At 38.2% G+C, this 15585-nt stretch overlaps 1 protein-coding gene across 5 annotated transcripts in view; it reads left to right on the forward strand.

Moving 5' to 3' along the window:
- The first annotated feature begins 756 nt into the window (after nucleotides 1-756).
- Nucleotides 757-15585, forward strand: part of golga4 (golgin A4) — a 33982-nt gene continuing 19153 nt past the window's right edge. The window contains exons 1-5 of one of the 5 annotated variants that reach the window (XM_076975680.1): nucleotides 757-984; nucleotides 1712-1786; nucleotides 8937-9038; nucleotides 13862-13930; nucleotides 14893-15216. In XM_076975680.1, coding sequence (XP_076831795.1) covers nucleotides 907-984; nucleotides 1712-1786; nucleotides 8937-9038; nucleotides 13862-13930; nucleotides 14893-15216 — 648 coding nt within the window. In that variant the 5' untranslated portion in view covers nucleotides 757-906. Of the gene's footprint in view, nucleotides 985-1711; nucleotides 1787-8936; nucleotides 9039-13861; nucleotides 13935-14892; nucleotides 15217-15585 lie in introns of all 5 variants that reach the window. The other 4 variants (XM_076975679.1, XM_076975678.1, XM_076975682.1 and 1 more) reach the window with 4 other exon arrangements.

The raw sequence follows: 15585 nt of genomic DNA on the forward strand, positions 1-15585 counted from the left end.
CACCATAGTAATAAATTATTTTGGTCTAAAACCAGGTGTTTCAGTTTCATTGTCCAAACCCTGTGTGTGTGTGTGTGTGTGTGTGTGTGTGTGTGTGTGTATATATATATATATAATAGAAAACACCACTGTTATTAAAACAGCTAACATGGTGCTCCAGTTAACACTTTCATCATTGTCCACATCCTTTCTAGCTCTTCTTCCAGCCCTTGGTATTTCTCAGGGTTTTTGTGTTCAATCAAATTTTATTTATATAGTGCTTTTTTACAACAGTTGTTGTCACAAAGCAACTTTATAAGTGTCCGAGTCCTAGCCATGGAGTCCTCTTTTCCATCACCATGTCCAGTTGGTTACCCATTAGGCCTACCATTTTGATTGTGTGTGTGTGTGTGTGTGTGTGTGTGTGTGTGTGTGTGTGTGTGTGTGTGTTCTAGGCACCAAGTGCAGCATATTGCCGACCAATTGTAGTTTAGGACATGCAGTGTAGTTAGAATACTTTATTAGTCCCACACTGGGAAGTTCAGTGCACTATTTTCACAGATATGTTTTTTGCTTTAAAAGTTTTATTTATTTATTTATTTTGTTTTTATTGATTGCGACAAACTTTGCTCAGCACATCAATCAGATGGTTTTCACGTAGTGCTTTTTCATCTTCAATCTAATTTAGTACTTAATTAGCTGTCCTCATGACAGCTACCAGAGGCTGTTTTATATTTATTCTTTTTGAGCCTTTTGGTCTGCCATAGCTGCCTGTTTTGCTCCACGTAGCTGCATCTGCGCAGTGTTTCACACACTGACATGAGAGAGAAGCCCAAACACAGTAACAGTCTCCGAAGGTTGGATGCAGGGCCAAACATAAAAATAGCTAATACAACTGTTAAGAAGTGAGAGATATTGTATGACATCATGTTTAAGAAACTGAAGCAAAAAATTAACGAAGAACAGTCACCACAAAGGAATGTCCAGTCATCACCACAGGCCGAGGTTAGTAGCTAACTAGTTAGCTAGGTTAGCTAGGCTGACAAATGGCACACTCTTAGGCGCTAACGTTTCTTATTAACCGGTCGGCAAAGTGATATATTTAGTCGCTACTTAGAATAGTTATATTGTAACATAGCTAGTAAACGTTAATAATGTACGAGAACATTTTAGCTAGTAAGCAAAGCTTTGTTAGGTTTGTTAGCAAGTTAGCTACATTGTGATTTAATATAGTAGAAAAGTCATGTGACATTTAAAGGTCTATCGCAAGGTCGTGCTTACTTTATTTAATGACAACAGTCTGAAGTGGGTGTCTAACTTAGCTAACCACTTATCAAAACAGCGTTAATAACTGACAGAATTCTATATTGGTCTGAAAGTTAATTCATTTCCGTGTACGTCACAAGCGGTTTGTAGACCCAAAAGTCAACTGGAGCAAAAACCAGCTTGACCAGGTGACACAGTCAACAAAAGTTGTATAATGAAATGCTAATTGTTCTACAATATTCTTGTACATACCACGTTTATTATGTTCTCAAACGATGTAAACCAAATTTGTCACTAAATTGTAACCTTTTCAATGTCTTTGTTGTGCTGAGTAACACGTGTGTTGTGTTAAAAGCAAATACATGGTACAAAGACCTACATTTGAAAATATTGCCATACTATCAGTCATACTATTCTTGCATGCACAAGACTGTGTTGTAACTGGTTACAATGTTCCTGGCATTAGATGAGCTTAGGTGAGAGGCGTGGTCAACCATCTGGCCTGCACCAAGATATCCCCACTTTGCCAAGTGATAGAGAGGTAAGGAGTGGTTTTGTATGTTAGTGTTTATACTGTATGCACTAGTACTCATGAAAGAATTTTGTACCCTGTTAATTCCCTAAAGACCTTTTAAAGTCCCCCCCCCCCCCCCCCCCCCCAACATAGCTTACTTATGGACATTTATCTACTTTCTAGCACAATTTAGTTTGAAGGCTTCCACACTTCATCAAAATAGATTTTATTCAAACATGCTCATTTATGAAGTAAATATTGTATGATATTAAGACAACAGAATCTGTGCAAGGCCTACGACACTTAGATGCTCTATTTCAGGAGCTTAATCAGTAATGTTGTATAAGAGATAAAACTAGGCCTGGGTGATATGGGGAAAAAAAGTATATAACAAAATTCTCGTTTCTGGCTAAAAACCTGCAGATTGTTATTCACAAGAGTTGTTATACAGTGCAAAGTTTTTGATATCGTCTGCAGACATAGATCATAGCCACTAAGGATCATAAACAGCATTATAATTTGTTCAGTCCGCAGTGTGTTAACAGATTCACGTGTGTTAGGAAAAGTTTAATAAGAATCGAGAGAAAGAAAAGTACCTGAGGGGCAGATACATGGATAAGGGAATTAACAAAGTCAGAGTGCTCTGATTTAGTGTAATGGACAGTGAATCTTACATCCCCTTACATACAGTCTCTCATTACAGTGAATGGCGCTGTTCCAAATTCTGACTCATCGGCAGAATCCGACTCCCCTCATTTGCATGCACATAAAGATGCTACAAATGATATTCGCAATTTTTGTTGTTTCTATGCATAAATAAGAGCTAATCTTTAATTATCCATCATAGCAAACGGCACTGCATTATCTATATTCAAACAAAGACACACTGATTTGTGGGTGTTAATTGTTTTTAATAAAATGTAATGTACCAAAGATTGGTTGCTACCGTAGCATTCTTGGGGATCGAATGCCTTTCATGCTAACAATGATGAAAACACTACATATATTTTAATTCTCAGGCCTGGAGCAGTAACATACTTGTTTTACCGAAGTTCACCTCTGACCACGGGACTTTGACTTTATTTTCCTCATCATTACTGATAATATTACGTTTTATGCATCTTACAACAACCTGACTTATTTTCTTTTAAATATGATTTTTGCCAGATATTTTGTTTAATTATGTCTAATTATCGAGTAGGACAAAACTAGAGTGCTCAATGAACTGTTATAGGCTAATCATTGTAAATCACAGTACTAAATTTGCTTTACGTATTTTTGATAAACTAATATTCTTACAGATAGTCTTGGGTATTTTAGACATTTGTAAGGTGCTGCATACTAACTTGGCTACCCAGAAATACACAATTATAGACTAAACATTTGACTTTTAGATTAAATGTTGCTTCAAATGCAAATTCTTGTAATTCTCAGATCAATCAGAATTTATTTATATAGCACGTTTTACAACAGTTGTTGTCACAAGAAAAGAAAAGATGGGAATGATAAATAATTCTCATCTTTGTGTGTGTTATATATATTTATATATTTGTGTGTTCTCTATGTAATTCTTATTCAGTCCTAAACGTCTTGATGGTTGGTAATAGTAGTCCAGGGCTGCAGAGTTACAGGCATTGCAGGGGAGAATTCAGGGTGGTGAGAGGAGCCAGGGCAGTGGGTTTATCCTTCATCCACAGCTGGTTAGGCAGGTGGTGGCTGGCCCAAGGTGGATATCAGGAAAGGCTTGTCTCTCTTCGTCTCTCCTTACATACATATTGGGACCATGATGTAACATTTTGTTGCATATGATATTTGTATTTCATATCCAAAGATGAATATTAGAAGAAACATACAGAATGTTAGTTTTCATTTCTAGGTTTTTGATAGACCATGTAGCACAGGGGTGCACAAGATCTGGTTTCACAGACCTGAACAAAGGTTCTCAGATATTTATATTACACGTTTATAGACTTCCCACATATTTATTATAGTATGCCACTTCAACATTACACAATGATGTTTTTACAAGAAATGTCTTGCAAATATTGTATCACTTCTCAGAAAACAAGTGGATTAATGTCATGCTCTAGTGCGGTGGTTTCAGGTCTGAGTGCTACCTGCAAGTTCTCATCTGTCCTTCTTGTTCATAGAGATTTATTCCACATCATTAACAAAGACATTTCTTCACATTTGTAAGGTGTTCCATACATGGAGATCCACTTCTCAGGTGCATCTCAATAAATTAGATTAATTTATTATTATTATTTATTATATTATAGACATTCACTGACTTTGGTCTTGATATAACACAGTGGACCTACACCAGCAAATTACATGGCTACCCAAACCATCACTGATGTAGGGGTTTTAGTTATGATATTTAACTACCCTACCTGCTTGCCTACAACCAAGGACGGAATAAAACTCAATAAAATATCTGACTCCAAATTACAGTTGGTAAGAAACTAAAATAACTCACTTTTCAAATTGCACAGAGCAGGTTATAGAATATACCTAACCAACCTTATAAAGGTTTATATAAGTTCCTTGCTATAAACAATAGCCTGCTTTGTCAGAGGTTTATTATAAACATGCTCAGTAGATGGGATACTTTAGAGGGAATTGGTGTTAGCATTGATTTACCTTTTTCTGATACTAATAATGAGCTCATCTGGTCCACTATAGCAGGAGTGGCCAACCTGCGGCTCTTTGCCTGGTTTCATGCGGCTCCCCAGCCGGTCCGCGCGCTCACCTGCACAAACGGTCTGTGCCGTGGCCTGGTTACCTCATCAGCTCTGAGGGTGACACACTGCTACATCTTCGTGGTGCGCGGTTTGTTTACAAGCCTAGCGAGCCGCTAATACTTTTAAAACCGGCGTAGTGGAAATCACGCATTTGACTGTCTTCACACGCACACACGAGTTACTAATTCGCCAACTACTGCTGATCGATCGATCACGATTATAATACTTATTTATTTTTTGTCCATTACACCCCCCCCCCCCCCGTCAACAATCTACACTCGCCACCCCCCCCCCCCCCCCAAACAATTTACATGCCCATGTATGATGTGGCTCACAGTAACACAGTAACACAGTAAAAAAAAGTGGCTATGCCCCTGCACTATAGCTATAACCAAGGAAGACTGTGGCCACACAATTAACCAGATTTATTAAATATCTAACAAAGTATAAAACAATAACATGACCATTCTAGATTAAAGTAATAAGGATAATACCTAATGGAAACAGAAATACTGATCAGTGCAGGTTGCCTCACGGTGCAAGGAAGAAGCCGAGGAAGAAAAGAAGAGAAAGAGCAAGAGACCCTGCACCCACAGAGTACAGAGTGCATTTCCACACAGGACAGCCACCTTTGGGCCACCTTTGGGGTGAAGTCTGAAAACATTCTTAGTGAGTGGTGGAACTCTTGCACTGTTAGCATAACCTTTCCCAGTATGCAACAAGCTGTAAAATGAGACAAAACATGCCACACAAACACACCGATATAACAAAAATACAAATGGTCAGTTTTATCCCATTGTTTGGGGATAAAATTTCCAAATTAAATGCAAAGTGTACTTTAATCTGAAAAAAAACACTTCCCGGGACCCTGATCACCAGTTAATTAATTGGAACTATATTCACACAATCTACCTTACTCCTTGCGACTCTACTCCAAGTCTCTCCCGGATGACTATGCTCCGTACCTTATCTCTAAGGGAGAGCCCGTACACCCTGCAGAGAAAACTAATTTCAGCCGATTGTATTTGCAGCTAGTATCTCATTCTTTCGGTCACTACCCAGAGCTCGTGATCATAGGTAAGAGTCGGAACGTAGATTGACCAGTAAATCGAAAGCTTTGCCTTTCAGCTCAGCTCTCTCTTCACCACAACGATCCAGTACAGCGTCCGCAATACTGCAGCTGCAGCACCGATCCGCCTATCAATCGCTCGTTCCATCCTTCCTTCACTCAAGAACCCGAGATACTTGAACTCCTTCACTTGAGGCAAGGACACATTTTCGACCCAGACAGGGCACTCCACTCTTGTCCGACTGAGTGCCATGGTCTCAGTTTGAGGTGCTGGGAAACAGTCTGACTTGCTGCCGGCCATGCGAACCAAGCTCCTGCTCCGTTTGTACAGGGACTGGATAGCCCGTGGCAGCAAGCCCCGTACCCTATAGTTTCGGAGCACCCCCCAGAGGAATCCCAGAGGGACACGGTCGAACACCTTCTCCAAATCCACAAAACACATGTGGACTGGTTGAGCAAACTCCCATGCACCCTCTAGGACCCTCGCAGGGGTGAAAAGCTGGTCCAGTGTTCCACAACCAGGATGGAACCCATATTGTTCCTCTTGTTACTGATATTCGACTATCGACCGGACTATCTTCAGTACCCCTGCATAGACCTTACCGGGTAGGCTGAGAAGTGTGATCCCCAGATAGTTCGTGCACACCCTCTGGTCCCCTTTCTTAAAAAACTTTCTTAACGTTCTTAATAACCCTTAATAGCCATTGTGTTCTACAATAGCCTGTGGTACGTTGTATTGGGAATGCCCTCCTGTAACTTCATTTTGGGGCAAGGTTGCTTCTAGGCTTTCAGATCTTTTTTTGCTGGAGATACCCACCACCGTGCCTACTCTGCTGCTTAATGACTTTTCTGAACTTTCTATATCCCAAATATTCTGGCGTGAGTCACTGCGGCAATTAGAGTCATTGCAGTTTGTTGGAAACTTCCTCATTCTCTCTTTTAGAGCATGTATTTTTTTCTTTCTTGGACATCATGTATATGGAACTCTACTGCCCGAGTAAATGGTGCTAATGGAGCTAATGTTAATATTTGGTATGGTACGAAGCAATTAACACCCTGAAAAATACGTTGTAGATACACCCTTCTTTATTCCCCTCTTATGGTCCTGTTATGTCCTTTGTTCTGCGTGTGTTCATATTGGCATTAACAGAAATAATTGATTGAAATAGATCACTCTGTCATTAATCTATATAATATTTGCTTCACTTTTTGTATTGAATTACTGAAATAAATTAACCTTTTGATAATATTCTAATTTATTGAGATGCACATGTAGATTAGATTCAAGATTCAATACTTTATTGCCATGCAACTTGTGCTAGTTGCTAGGGATTTGTTTCAGTGTGCTCATTGACAAGAAACATAAAAACACAGTAAAAGACATAAATAACATATTACACACAAGATACATAATAAATATATATAGCAAATATCAAATAAAAGTATTAACAACTATATGTCAGTCACAGTGGCTTAATTTAAAGTGTTGGTGCAGCGTAGGGAGGCTATTTAAGTGCCTGATGGCGCTGCAGTATGTGCTGTTGAGAAAACGTGATGTTTTAGATGTTATGGCTCTCAACCTTCTACCTGATGGGAGGACGCTAAAGAAGGAGTTAGCTGGATGTGATCGATCATGTAGTATTTTCAGTGCTTTCCGACAGATGCGTGTTTTGTAAATGCTAGAGATGCAGGGAAGTTTGCAGCCAATGATTTTTGAGGCTGTGCGAATTACCTTGTCTATCTGCATCCTCTGCTGGACCGTGGAGTTGCCATACCAGACAGTGATAGAAAAGGTCAGAACACTTTCAATAACTGCATGGTAAAACTGCAACATCCCCTCACGGGCCACCCCAAACTTCCTTAGCTGACACAAGAAGAAGAGTCTCTGGTGAGCTTTTTTGATGATACAATTAAGATTTTGGTCCCATGCAGCGGTAAGACATAGAACGACACTCAAACTCTCTGCTTCTTTCAGAAGTTTCCTAGCAATATCTTGTACTGTTGAAAAAAGCTTCTCAGTAGATGACAGTCCATTTAATCTAGGCTTGCCTAGATGTCTTTTTCATTTTGAGTTTGAGTGTCTTTTAGTTCCCCTGGTTTTATCATAATGTAAATGAACCTCTATTCATTTATTATTAATGCCACTGCTGCTGATGGTAGTAGAAAACTGAATCCTGCAGTGTAAAAAACCTCATGGTATTTATGTCAAAAGAAAAAAAAAAGATTTGCAGATCACGAATGAGACATCTCAAACATGTGCATCTCAAACATGAACATAGGAAGTGTTTGAACATGAGAGGGTCATTGCATGTAAGCATTTATTTTGTATGCTCAGGTAAAACTTTAGCGCTAAGCACTGTAAATGACATTTTGCCAACATGGTTTATGATCTGTTTTAAAAAAATGCCACAATTTATAGTGTCATTCTGAAATTTAGAATTTCATTGTTCATCATTGTTTGGTCTGAAATACTAGTTTTAGATTTAAATTACATAATATGTGTGCCTCTTGCTTGATCATTTGTAGGAAACATGGCTTCTAAACTATGAAATTGATATTTACTATAAAATTAAGTGTTTATAGTATTGGATTGGATTTTGTTGCTTACACCTTTCTAAGACCTCTATGGTGTTCTATGGCATCAACACCTTGTAATGGGTAAGAAAAAGGTTGGATTAACAGTACCTGGACAATATCATTATCACTATGTTCATTTAATATTACAACAGGGAACTACATGCACTGAACTTCAATCAGCTATACTTTAAAGCTTGGATTTTTCTGATGTCTTTCCTTGTGGCTTTTGTCTTCAAAGTATAAATATATGGCTTATCTATAAGTGTGTAAATATGCCTAAATGTTGAATGGAACAGAAGTCTGTAGTGTTGATTATGCTGCATTTTTAGGTGCTGCATTTTTTTATGCTGCAAATTCATGAAAACTTCGATCCATTTCATCTCAGCATTTCTGCTGCATCAGCAGCTAGGTTTACCTTTTTGATGTTCCTAATATTTAAAAAAACATTCCATGATACATGTCTCACTAGTCAGTAGTAATTCTGGATGATGAATCCAAATACCAAATAAAACAAAACGTTATTGAATTTATACTTGGTGTTAGTTGCGTTGAATGGGACATCAAAAGTGTAATGCCAACCTTAATACAGTTTGATTGTTCTTTACTCTCTGTCTGTCTGTCTCTCTCTCTCTTTCACTCTCTCTGTATATTTCTTACACTCATGGCCCTTCACTTGTTTTTTTTTCCATGGTGATGTTTTCTCATTGCTCTTTGTCTCCCTCTCCTTTCACTTCCTGGCTCCATCGGTAATGCGCTGACTGATTTTTATGGGGTGGGTTGTGGTCAGCTGCTTGCCGGGATGATAGCAGAGCCCGCTTTTCTCTCTGAATATACTATCTTTGCTCTGGACCATTCAAAACGACCCAAAACGGCCCAAGTGCCCAGTGCGGTGAGTCCATCCTCACATGTTGCCTCCTCTTCTCCAACCCAACCTCCCCAGTAAGGCCCTTTAGACCTGCTGCTCCTGTCGCCCCCTTCCCCCCTCCACCTCTTTAGGCGATGCCCTTGGGAATTTTGGGCTTGAGGATGCCTGTGTAAATCAAGTCAACAACTGCTTGTAACCTTCTGTCCTTTTCTCTTCCCTTTTCCTTGCTACCTCACATAGGTCAAAGACCTTTGACCCTTAACTCTTGCATCTAATCCCTTTTGGTGTTTTTATTATTTGCCAGTTGCTTGTGTGCTCTGCAGCTTGCCCATTTCTTTTGTTTCCCTTTTGCCATTTCAAAGAATGAATGGTCCTCTCATGTACTGAAGTATTTCCCTAGCCCAAAACTGTTGCATTTCTCTCAGTGGTGAGTAAAGCCTGGTACACTCTATGGGATTTTGAAAATCTAAACCGATTTGAAAATTGGAGCACATCTCACAATTAACATCAATCATTATACACATTCTTACTGTGCACACAATAAGATATTGAAAATCATAATCAATATAATCTCAGACCATATATACTTAATATCAAGTCTCTTTGACACGAAAAACATGAAAAATCTCCCACACCTCAGATCTGGTTGTAATGTGTGTGGTCTTGCACGTGTAAGGCAAGCATCATTGTTTTGCATTTCTTTTGCACCAAGAGCTGGAAGCATGAGTGTTTTGCTCTTTTCACCATTTTCAGCTAGGCTGCTATTAGGCTAAAGCTCTTCTACTCATGTATTGTGTCGTTGTTCATCTCATGCCAGAGAAATTCCTTAAGATTTCAGTCATAAACAAACATAAAAAAAAAAAATCAGCATCATAGTCATCTTTGGAGCTCAATCGCAAGGTTTAGGATTGGCTTGTTGCTGCTCTCACTTAGGCCTGCCGCGAACGATTATTTTTATAGTCAACTAATCGCCGATTAATTTTTATGATTAGTCGACTAATCGGATCGTATGTGTAACGGTGAGCGGCGGCAGACGGAAGAGACATGGATCCGCTGGTTGACTCACGGTTACGTTTATTGGACACGTGTATTGCGCAATAGCGCACGTACAACACACAGTGAACACTCACAACGCGCAAACTTAGACAACGACGAGCACAAGACACTGCGCGAACGCACATTAAATAGACAGACCACATCAACCCCACGTGATGACGAGACGAGCCACAGGTGAGATGGATAATGACAGGACGCACCCGCACCCACGGAGATACACTGACGCAGACGAATAACGCCCCAAAGGAAGGGTTCAGGGACCGTAACATATCAGTATGTTAATTTAATATAAAACATTCAGCTATATGTTAACTAAAAATTAAAACAATTAAGATCATAGTTCATTAAACCTTTAATGAAATATGCAGCTTGTTGCAACAAACAATTATTAAATTAAGTATAAGGCACTGGCTTAAACAATGCAAAAATAAATACATTAATAAAGAAATTATATTATATATTCTTTCATTTGTCTCTGGCATCAAACTTAGCTACATTTAAATCAAATTAGGTAGGTACCTGAAACTAAAGAATTATTCACAAAAATAAAGTTTTGGTCTCACTGATGTTACAGAAAACACACAAATGCGTGCTAAGGCTAATGAAACAAATCGCCATCACTGATGTTAACTTTTACAGCTACCACGATAAGCAAGTACAAAGTTAACCCTCTGTTTACGCTAACTTTAGCAGCTAACTAACAATTTAGATTACAGAAATGACGGTCCCTCTTCATCATTGTCACAATCAGCCACAACATGCTTCAGGTGCTCGTGCATTGCAGTTGTGCTGCCGTGGAAGGCAAGTTTGGCCTTGCAGATATTGCACGCGTTTCGGAACCCGGCTACAGAAAATGATCCCACACTTGAGTTCCAAAGCCGCGTAGCCATTATACCAGTCTGTATAATGTCCTGGGATGTCGTCCACCGTCTACCCGGGTTTCCACTACTGCCCATGTGCATCAAGGACAGAAAGGCAGACGCAGCAGTGGAAACTGCCGCAGCAGTGAAAACTGCCGCAGCAGTTTGGAGAGGAAAAAAAGACGCATCGACTATTAAATTAGTCGTCGACATTGTGACTAGTCGACTAATCATGACAGCCCTACTCTCACATGATAATTATTAAAGATTATCCACCCAACAATTTATTTTTTTCACCTAGAAGTTGTTTTCGATTGGCAAAAATTGTCAGAAGGTGCATTAATGTAGTTATAATTGGTCTAAAATCACACTATAATTGCATAGTGTGCACCAGGCTTAACTGAATATTTATAGTTTACTTCTTACCCCTCAAGAAGCCTGTTTAACATTTGCTTTCCTTAAAATGTTAATCAAATAGGCTGTCCTTTGTGAGCTAAACAAACTCCTGCTTGCTTTAGTTGTAGTTTAGTTGTTGCTTTAGTTGTATTTATTAGAAGTATTTTGCATCTACCAAGAGTACAGTTAGGCTACTTATAAAAATAAAGGTTAAATACTAAGGTGAATACATTTAGTCATGAGGTTTTGGTAAGATGTTTTCATTAAGAAGGATTTATTTAATTTTAAAACTTTTTACATTTAATCTCGCTGGTTTAACTGTTTCCGCATCAGGGATTGTTGCTGTATATGAAAATGTCTTTGCAATGCTCACGTTCTTTAATTGCTTTATTTGAACTGCTTGATGTTAGACAGCTGGAACATACCCATCATGTGATCTCGAGAAGAATGAGCCTTACTAATGAGGAGGGGAGAATTGATGAAGCATTCCATGGTCAGGCATAATTAGCTAGTACTATGGAGCTAAGGCTAAGCTATGTTTCCCTTATATCTGTAAGATATTACAATAAATAGGATAGACCAAAGTGCAAAACTCATACCATATTCAGCCAGTTTCCTCCTTTCCCTATCATTGAATTTTGTGCAATTTCTTGCTGTTGGTTGTATTTGAGTTGGTTGCTGCTGTTGGTGCTCTTTTGACAGTTATCTAGGCTTGATTAACTCTATAGGCTTTTGATTGTTAAAATCTAAAGTCCAGATAGTGAAGTTCAAGGAGGCTTTCCTTAATTTTCCTCTGTGACGTGTGTTCATACGTTGCTTATTTTACATTGATAATCGTCACCGGTATTTGTGCTGTATTCTCACAGTGGATGTAGTTTGGGGATGTACACCAGTATTTTGTTTGGTATATTGATTTGTTGTTTATTTGTAGGCTATTTGAATAAAAAGACATCCATTTTGGGAAATACTGTCACTAAGTGTTTTGGGGACAGGAAACACTTCTAACTATTAACTATTAATATTATTAACTATTAAAAAACAGTTAAGCTGACTGGCTCTATTGCAAATATTGCAAAAAGGGGAGAAGCCTAATGATGTGTTTACCTAATCTCATCCCAGTCAAATGAGCTCTGCTGCATCAGTGTCTTCTAAGGTGATATAGTGGCACAGCCTGCTTTACTAGAATAGTCATAAATGTGCTGTTTCTCCAGTTTGAGATCTGTAATCTCCGTAACCATGTGAGACACAGGCTTATTGAGCAGTGAGCACATTATATAGTGGGTATGGAAAGTATTCAGACTCCTTAAAAATTTTCACTCTTTGTTCCATTGCAGGCATTTGCTAAAATCAATAAAAGTTAGTTTTATATCTCATTAAAGTGCACTCAACACCCCATCTTGACAGAAAAAACAAAAATGTAGAATTATTAGCAAATACACTGCTCAAAAAAATAAAGGGAACACTTAAACAACACAATGTAACTCCGTCATCCACACTGTGTTCAGAAGCAACACTGATTGTGAATCAATTTCCACTGCTCTTGTGCAAATGGAACAGACAACAGGTAGAAATGAGAGATTTTCAACTGATTTCAAAGATTTTTATTAATTGAGATCTAGGATGTGTTATTTTAGTGTTCCCTTTATTTTTTTGAGCAGTATATATTAAAAAAAGAAAAACTGCAATATCACTGCAAACTGCAATAAGTATTCAGACCCTGAATGAAAGTGAACAATTTTAAGGGGTCTGAATACTTTCCATACCCACTGTGTATGTGAACTAGCTAGTAACAAGTAGCAGGATTTGGCTCTACTCCAAACTGATGTTATATTTTATAACATAACTGAATATTCTCCATGTTTTTGATGCTTTAAAAGTTTGGACTTCATTTAATATATGAAGTTTTTGAATTTTGAAAAGAAAAATTAATTTTGGTTGTTTTGGAAACGATGTCAACCTTGGCCATGTTTCAGTACTTGAGATCTTAATGTCTATAGAGGTCAGATGGCCCAATTGTTCACTTTTACTACGAATTCTTGATATATATGTTAGCTTTTACAATGTATTGCATTTAGATAACACAATAGATTTTGTGCCTCTGTCTACACAGTAGTGCCTCATAACAGTATGACTCTGGTCAGACATTCCCATTTAGTTTTTGTTATAGAGAGAACATAGTGCTCTTATTACCATAGCCAAATGTTGGAATGGCAAACTCAGAAACCTATGCCTGTAATTAGTTTTGATTGGCTGTGACCTTTGGCTCAATGGTGTATAATGGGAGTTGTAAAGCTTTCTTTTAAACCTCCTGCTATATTGTGTAGTAGAGAATGCTCTCTGTTTAACCCAGTGTTTCTTTCCAAATTGCATGTGGGGTAGCCAGAGGCCCTTGCATTGCTTATAGCAATACTAATATTGCCTGTAGAGTAATCAGGGTGCAGCCAACTGAACTGCCAGGATACTAACAGGACACAATATTGAACCTTGTGGCCTTTTTTGGTTTTTCAATGTGCTTCTTCGTCTGTTCCTGTACAGAACACTGCTAAGGAAACGGCTAGCTCTCCCAGAGGCAGTGTGAATGGAGATGGAGCTGCCTCTCCATTGGCAAGTATTCTTTAAAAAAAAAAAAAAAAATTTATTGTTCTAAGACGTCAATTGAAGCATCTCCACATTTGGATTGGATACAGTTTAGGCTTTGTTTACTATGTTTCCATTAACTTTATTCAAGGAATGAAATGAAATGAATACTCATCAAAAGATAATTTTACATTTTTCTGCTAACCAACTTGTTTACGTCAAACTTGTCACTCCGCAAGTGCATTTAGTGATGTCATTTCCTGCAAAAATCTGTAGTTTTGGTTAGCAACATGAAAAGTTGGGGTTGACATGTTCCCATTTCTAATTTCACAAATTGTGTATGTTTTGGCTTTCTTAACTTAGCCCTAACAGTTGACAAGTGTCACAAGACAAAATGGACAGACAGATGGATGGCTAATAATATACGCCAGCATAATAATTATGTGCTGGCTTATTAGCACAATTTGCCTGTTAATATCTGCTGTGTTAATATTGGTATCATTGGTTGAAAAAATTGATAATTATAGCAGGTTGTGTCAGAACCAGCATAAATTCAAAAAACTCAAAATCAGCAACTAGCCTAAATCAGTTATTTTTTTCTTTAGCTGATAATTTTTTCTTCCAGAATTATAGCAGTCTTCCCATCTACTGATTGGACACTTCCCATTTACTGCATGGGATGTGCTATAGTAGAGACTTTGATCTCATCCTCAGTCCAACTATAGGGTATTTGTGTTTTTTAAGAGCCCTGATTAGGCAAATGTCATCCCTTCTCATGACATTTGTGTAAATGTGTTTTTGTGACACATTTGCATTGTGTTTTTTTTTTTTTTTTTTTTTTTTTTTTTTTTGGACATTTTCATTGCCTGTATAGTAAATATAGTAAAAAGCACTAAAGAAAGTTATTTGAGTGGAAGCATGGCTGAGATATATATACCGGTATGTATGTATAGACTTTATTTATTTTTTATTTTTTTGTTCTCCTCTAGCAGGAAGAGTCACAGTCTCTTGCTCAGAAACTGCAACAGAGAGTGTCCTCAGTTGAATCTCTCTTCAGGGGTTCGGGGCGTGCAGAGGGTCTCTTTCGCGCTGGATCTAGGGAAAGTCTGGTCCGCAGCTCATCCCGGGAGTCCCTTACCCCAATGGGAGAGAGTGAGGTCTCAAGCAGCCAAGCCTTTGACCCGCCTTCTGACATTGAGAGTGAGGCAGAAGATACTCCTGGCAATGCAGAGGCTCTTTCTAAAGAACATCTCTTGCATCGCCTGCATAGGGTGGAAAAGAGCTTGGCAAACTATAGAGGGAAATACTCTGAGGTACTGGAGAAATACAGAATATATACTGGGAAAGAAATATGCCTTAAGTAAATCTTAACAATTGTTGTAAACAGTGGTTTTATGTGTTTTTAGCAGAAGATGTTTATAGCATATTATTTATAACTCTGATAATAAAACTTTACATTTAAATGTAAAAATCATTTAAACTTTGTTCACTTTAATATGCATAGTATGAAGCTTAATTGATTTTGCCTGTATATGACCATTAGAAGTGTTTTTCATAAATTCTCTGGCTTCTTGCTTGACCATAAGTTATTTGCAAGCTGAATTAGGTGGCATTACTTAGGCAGACATTTACTTGCCTTGAGCTTTGCTTATTTTGAAAATGCAAAAAATATTTTTAGGCAA

The sequence above is a fragment of the Brachyhypopomus gauderio genome, chromosome 15 (genome assembly GCF_052324685.1).
Source record: "Brachyhypopomus gauderio isolate BG-103 chromosome 15, BGAUD_0.2, whole genome shotgun sequence".
In the NCBI taxonomy this organism is placed as follows: Eukaryota; Metazoa; Chordata; class Actinopteri; order Gymnotiformes; family Hypopomidae; genus Brachyhypopomus; species Brachyhypopomus gauderio.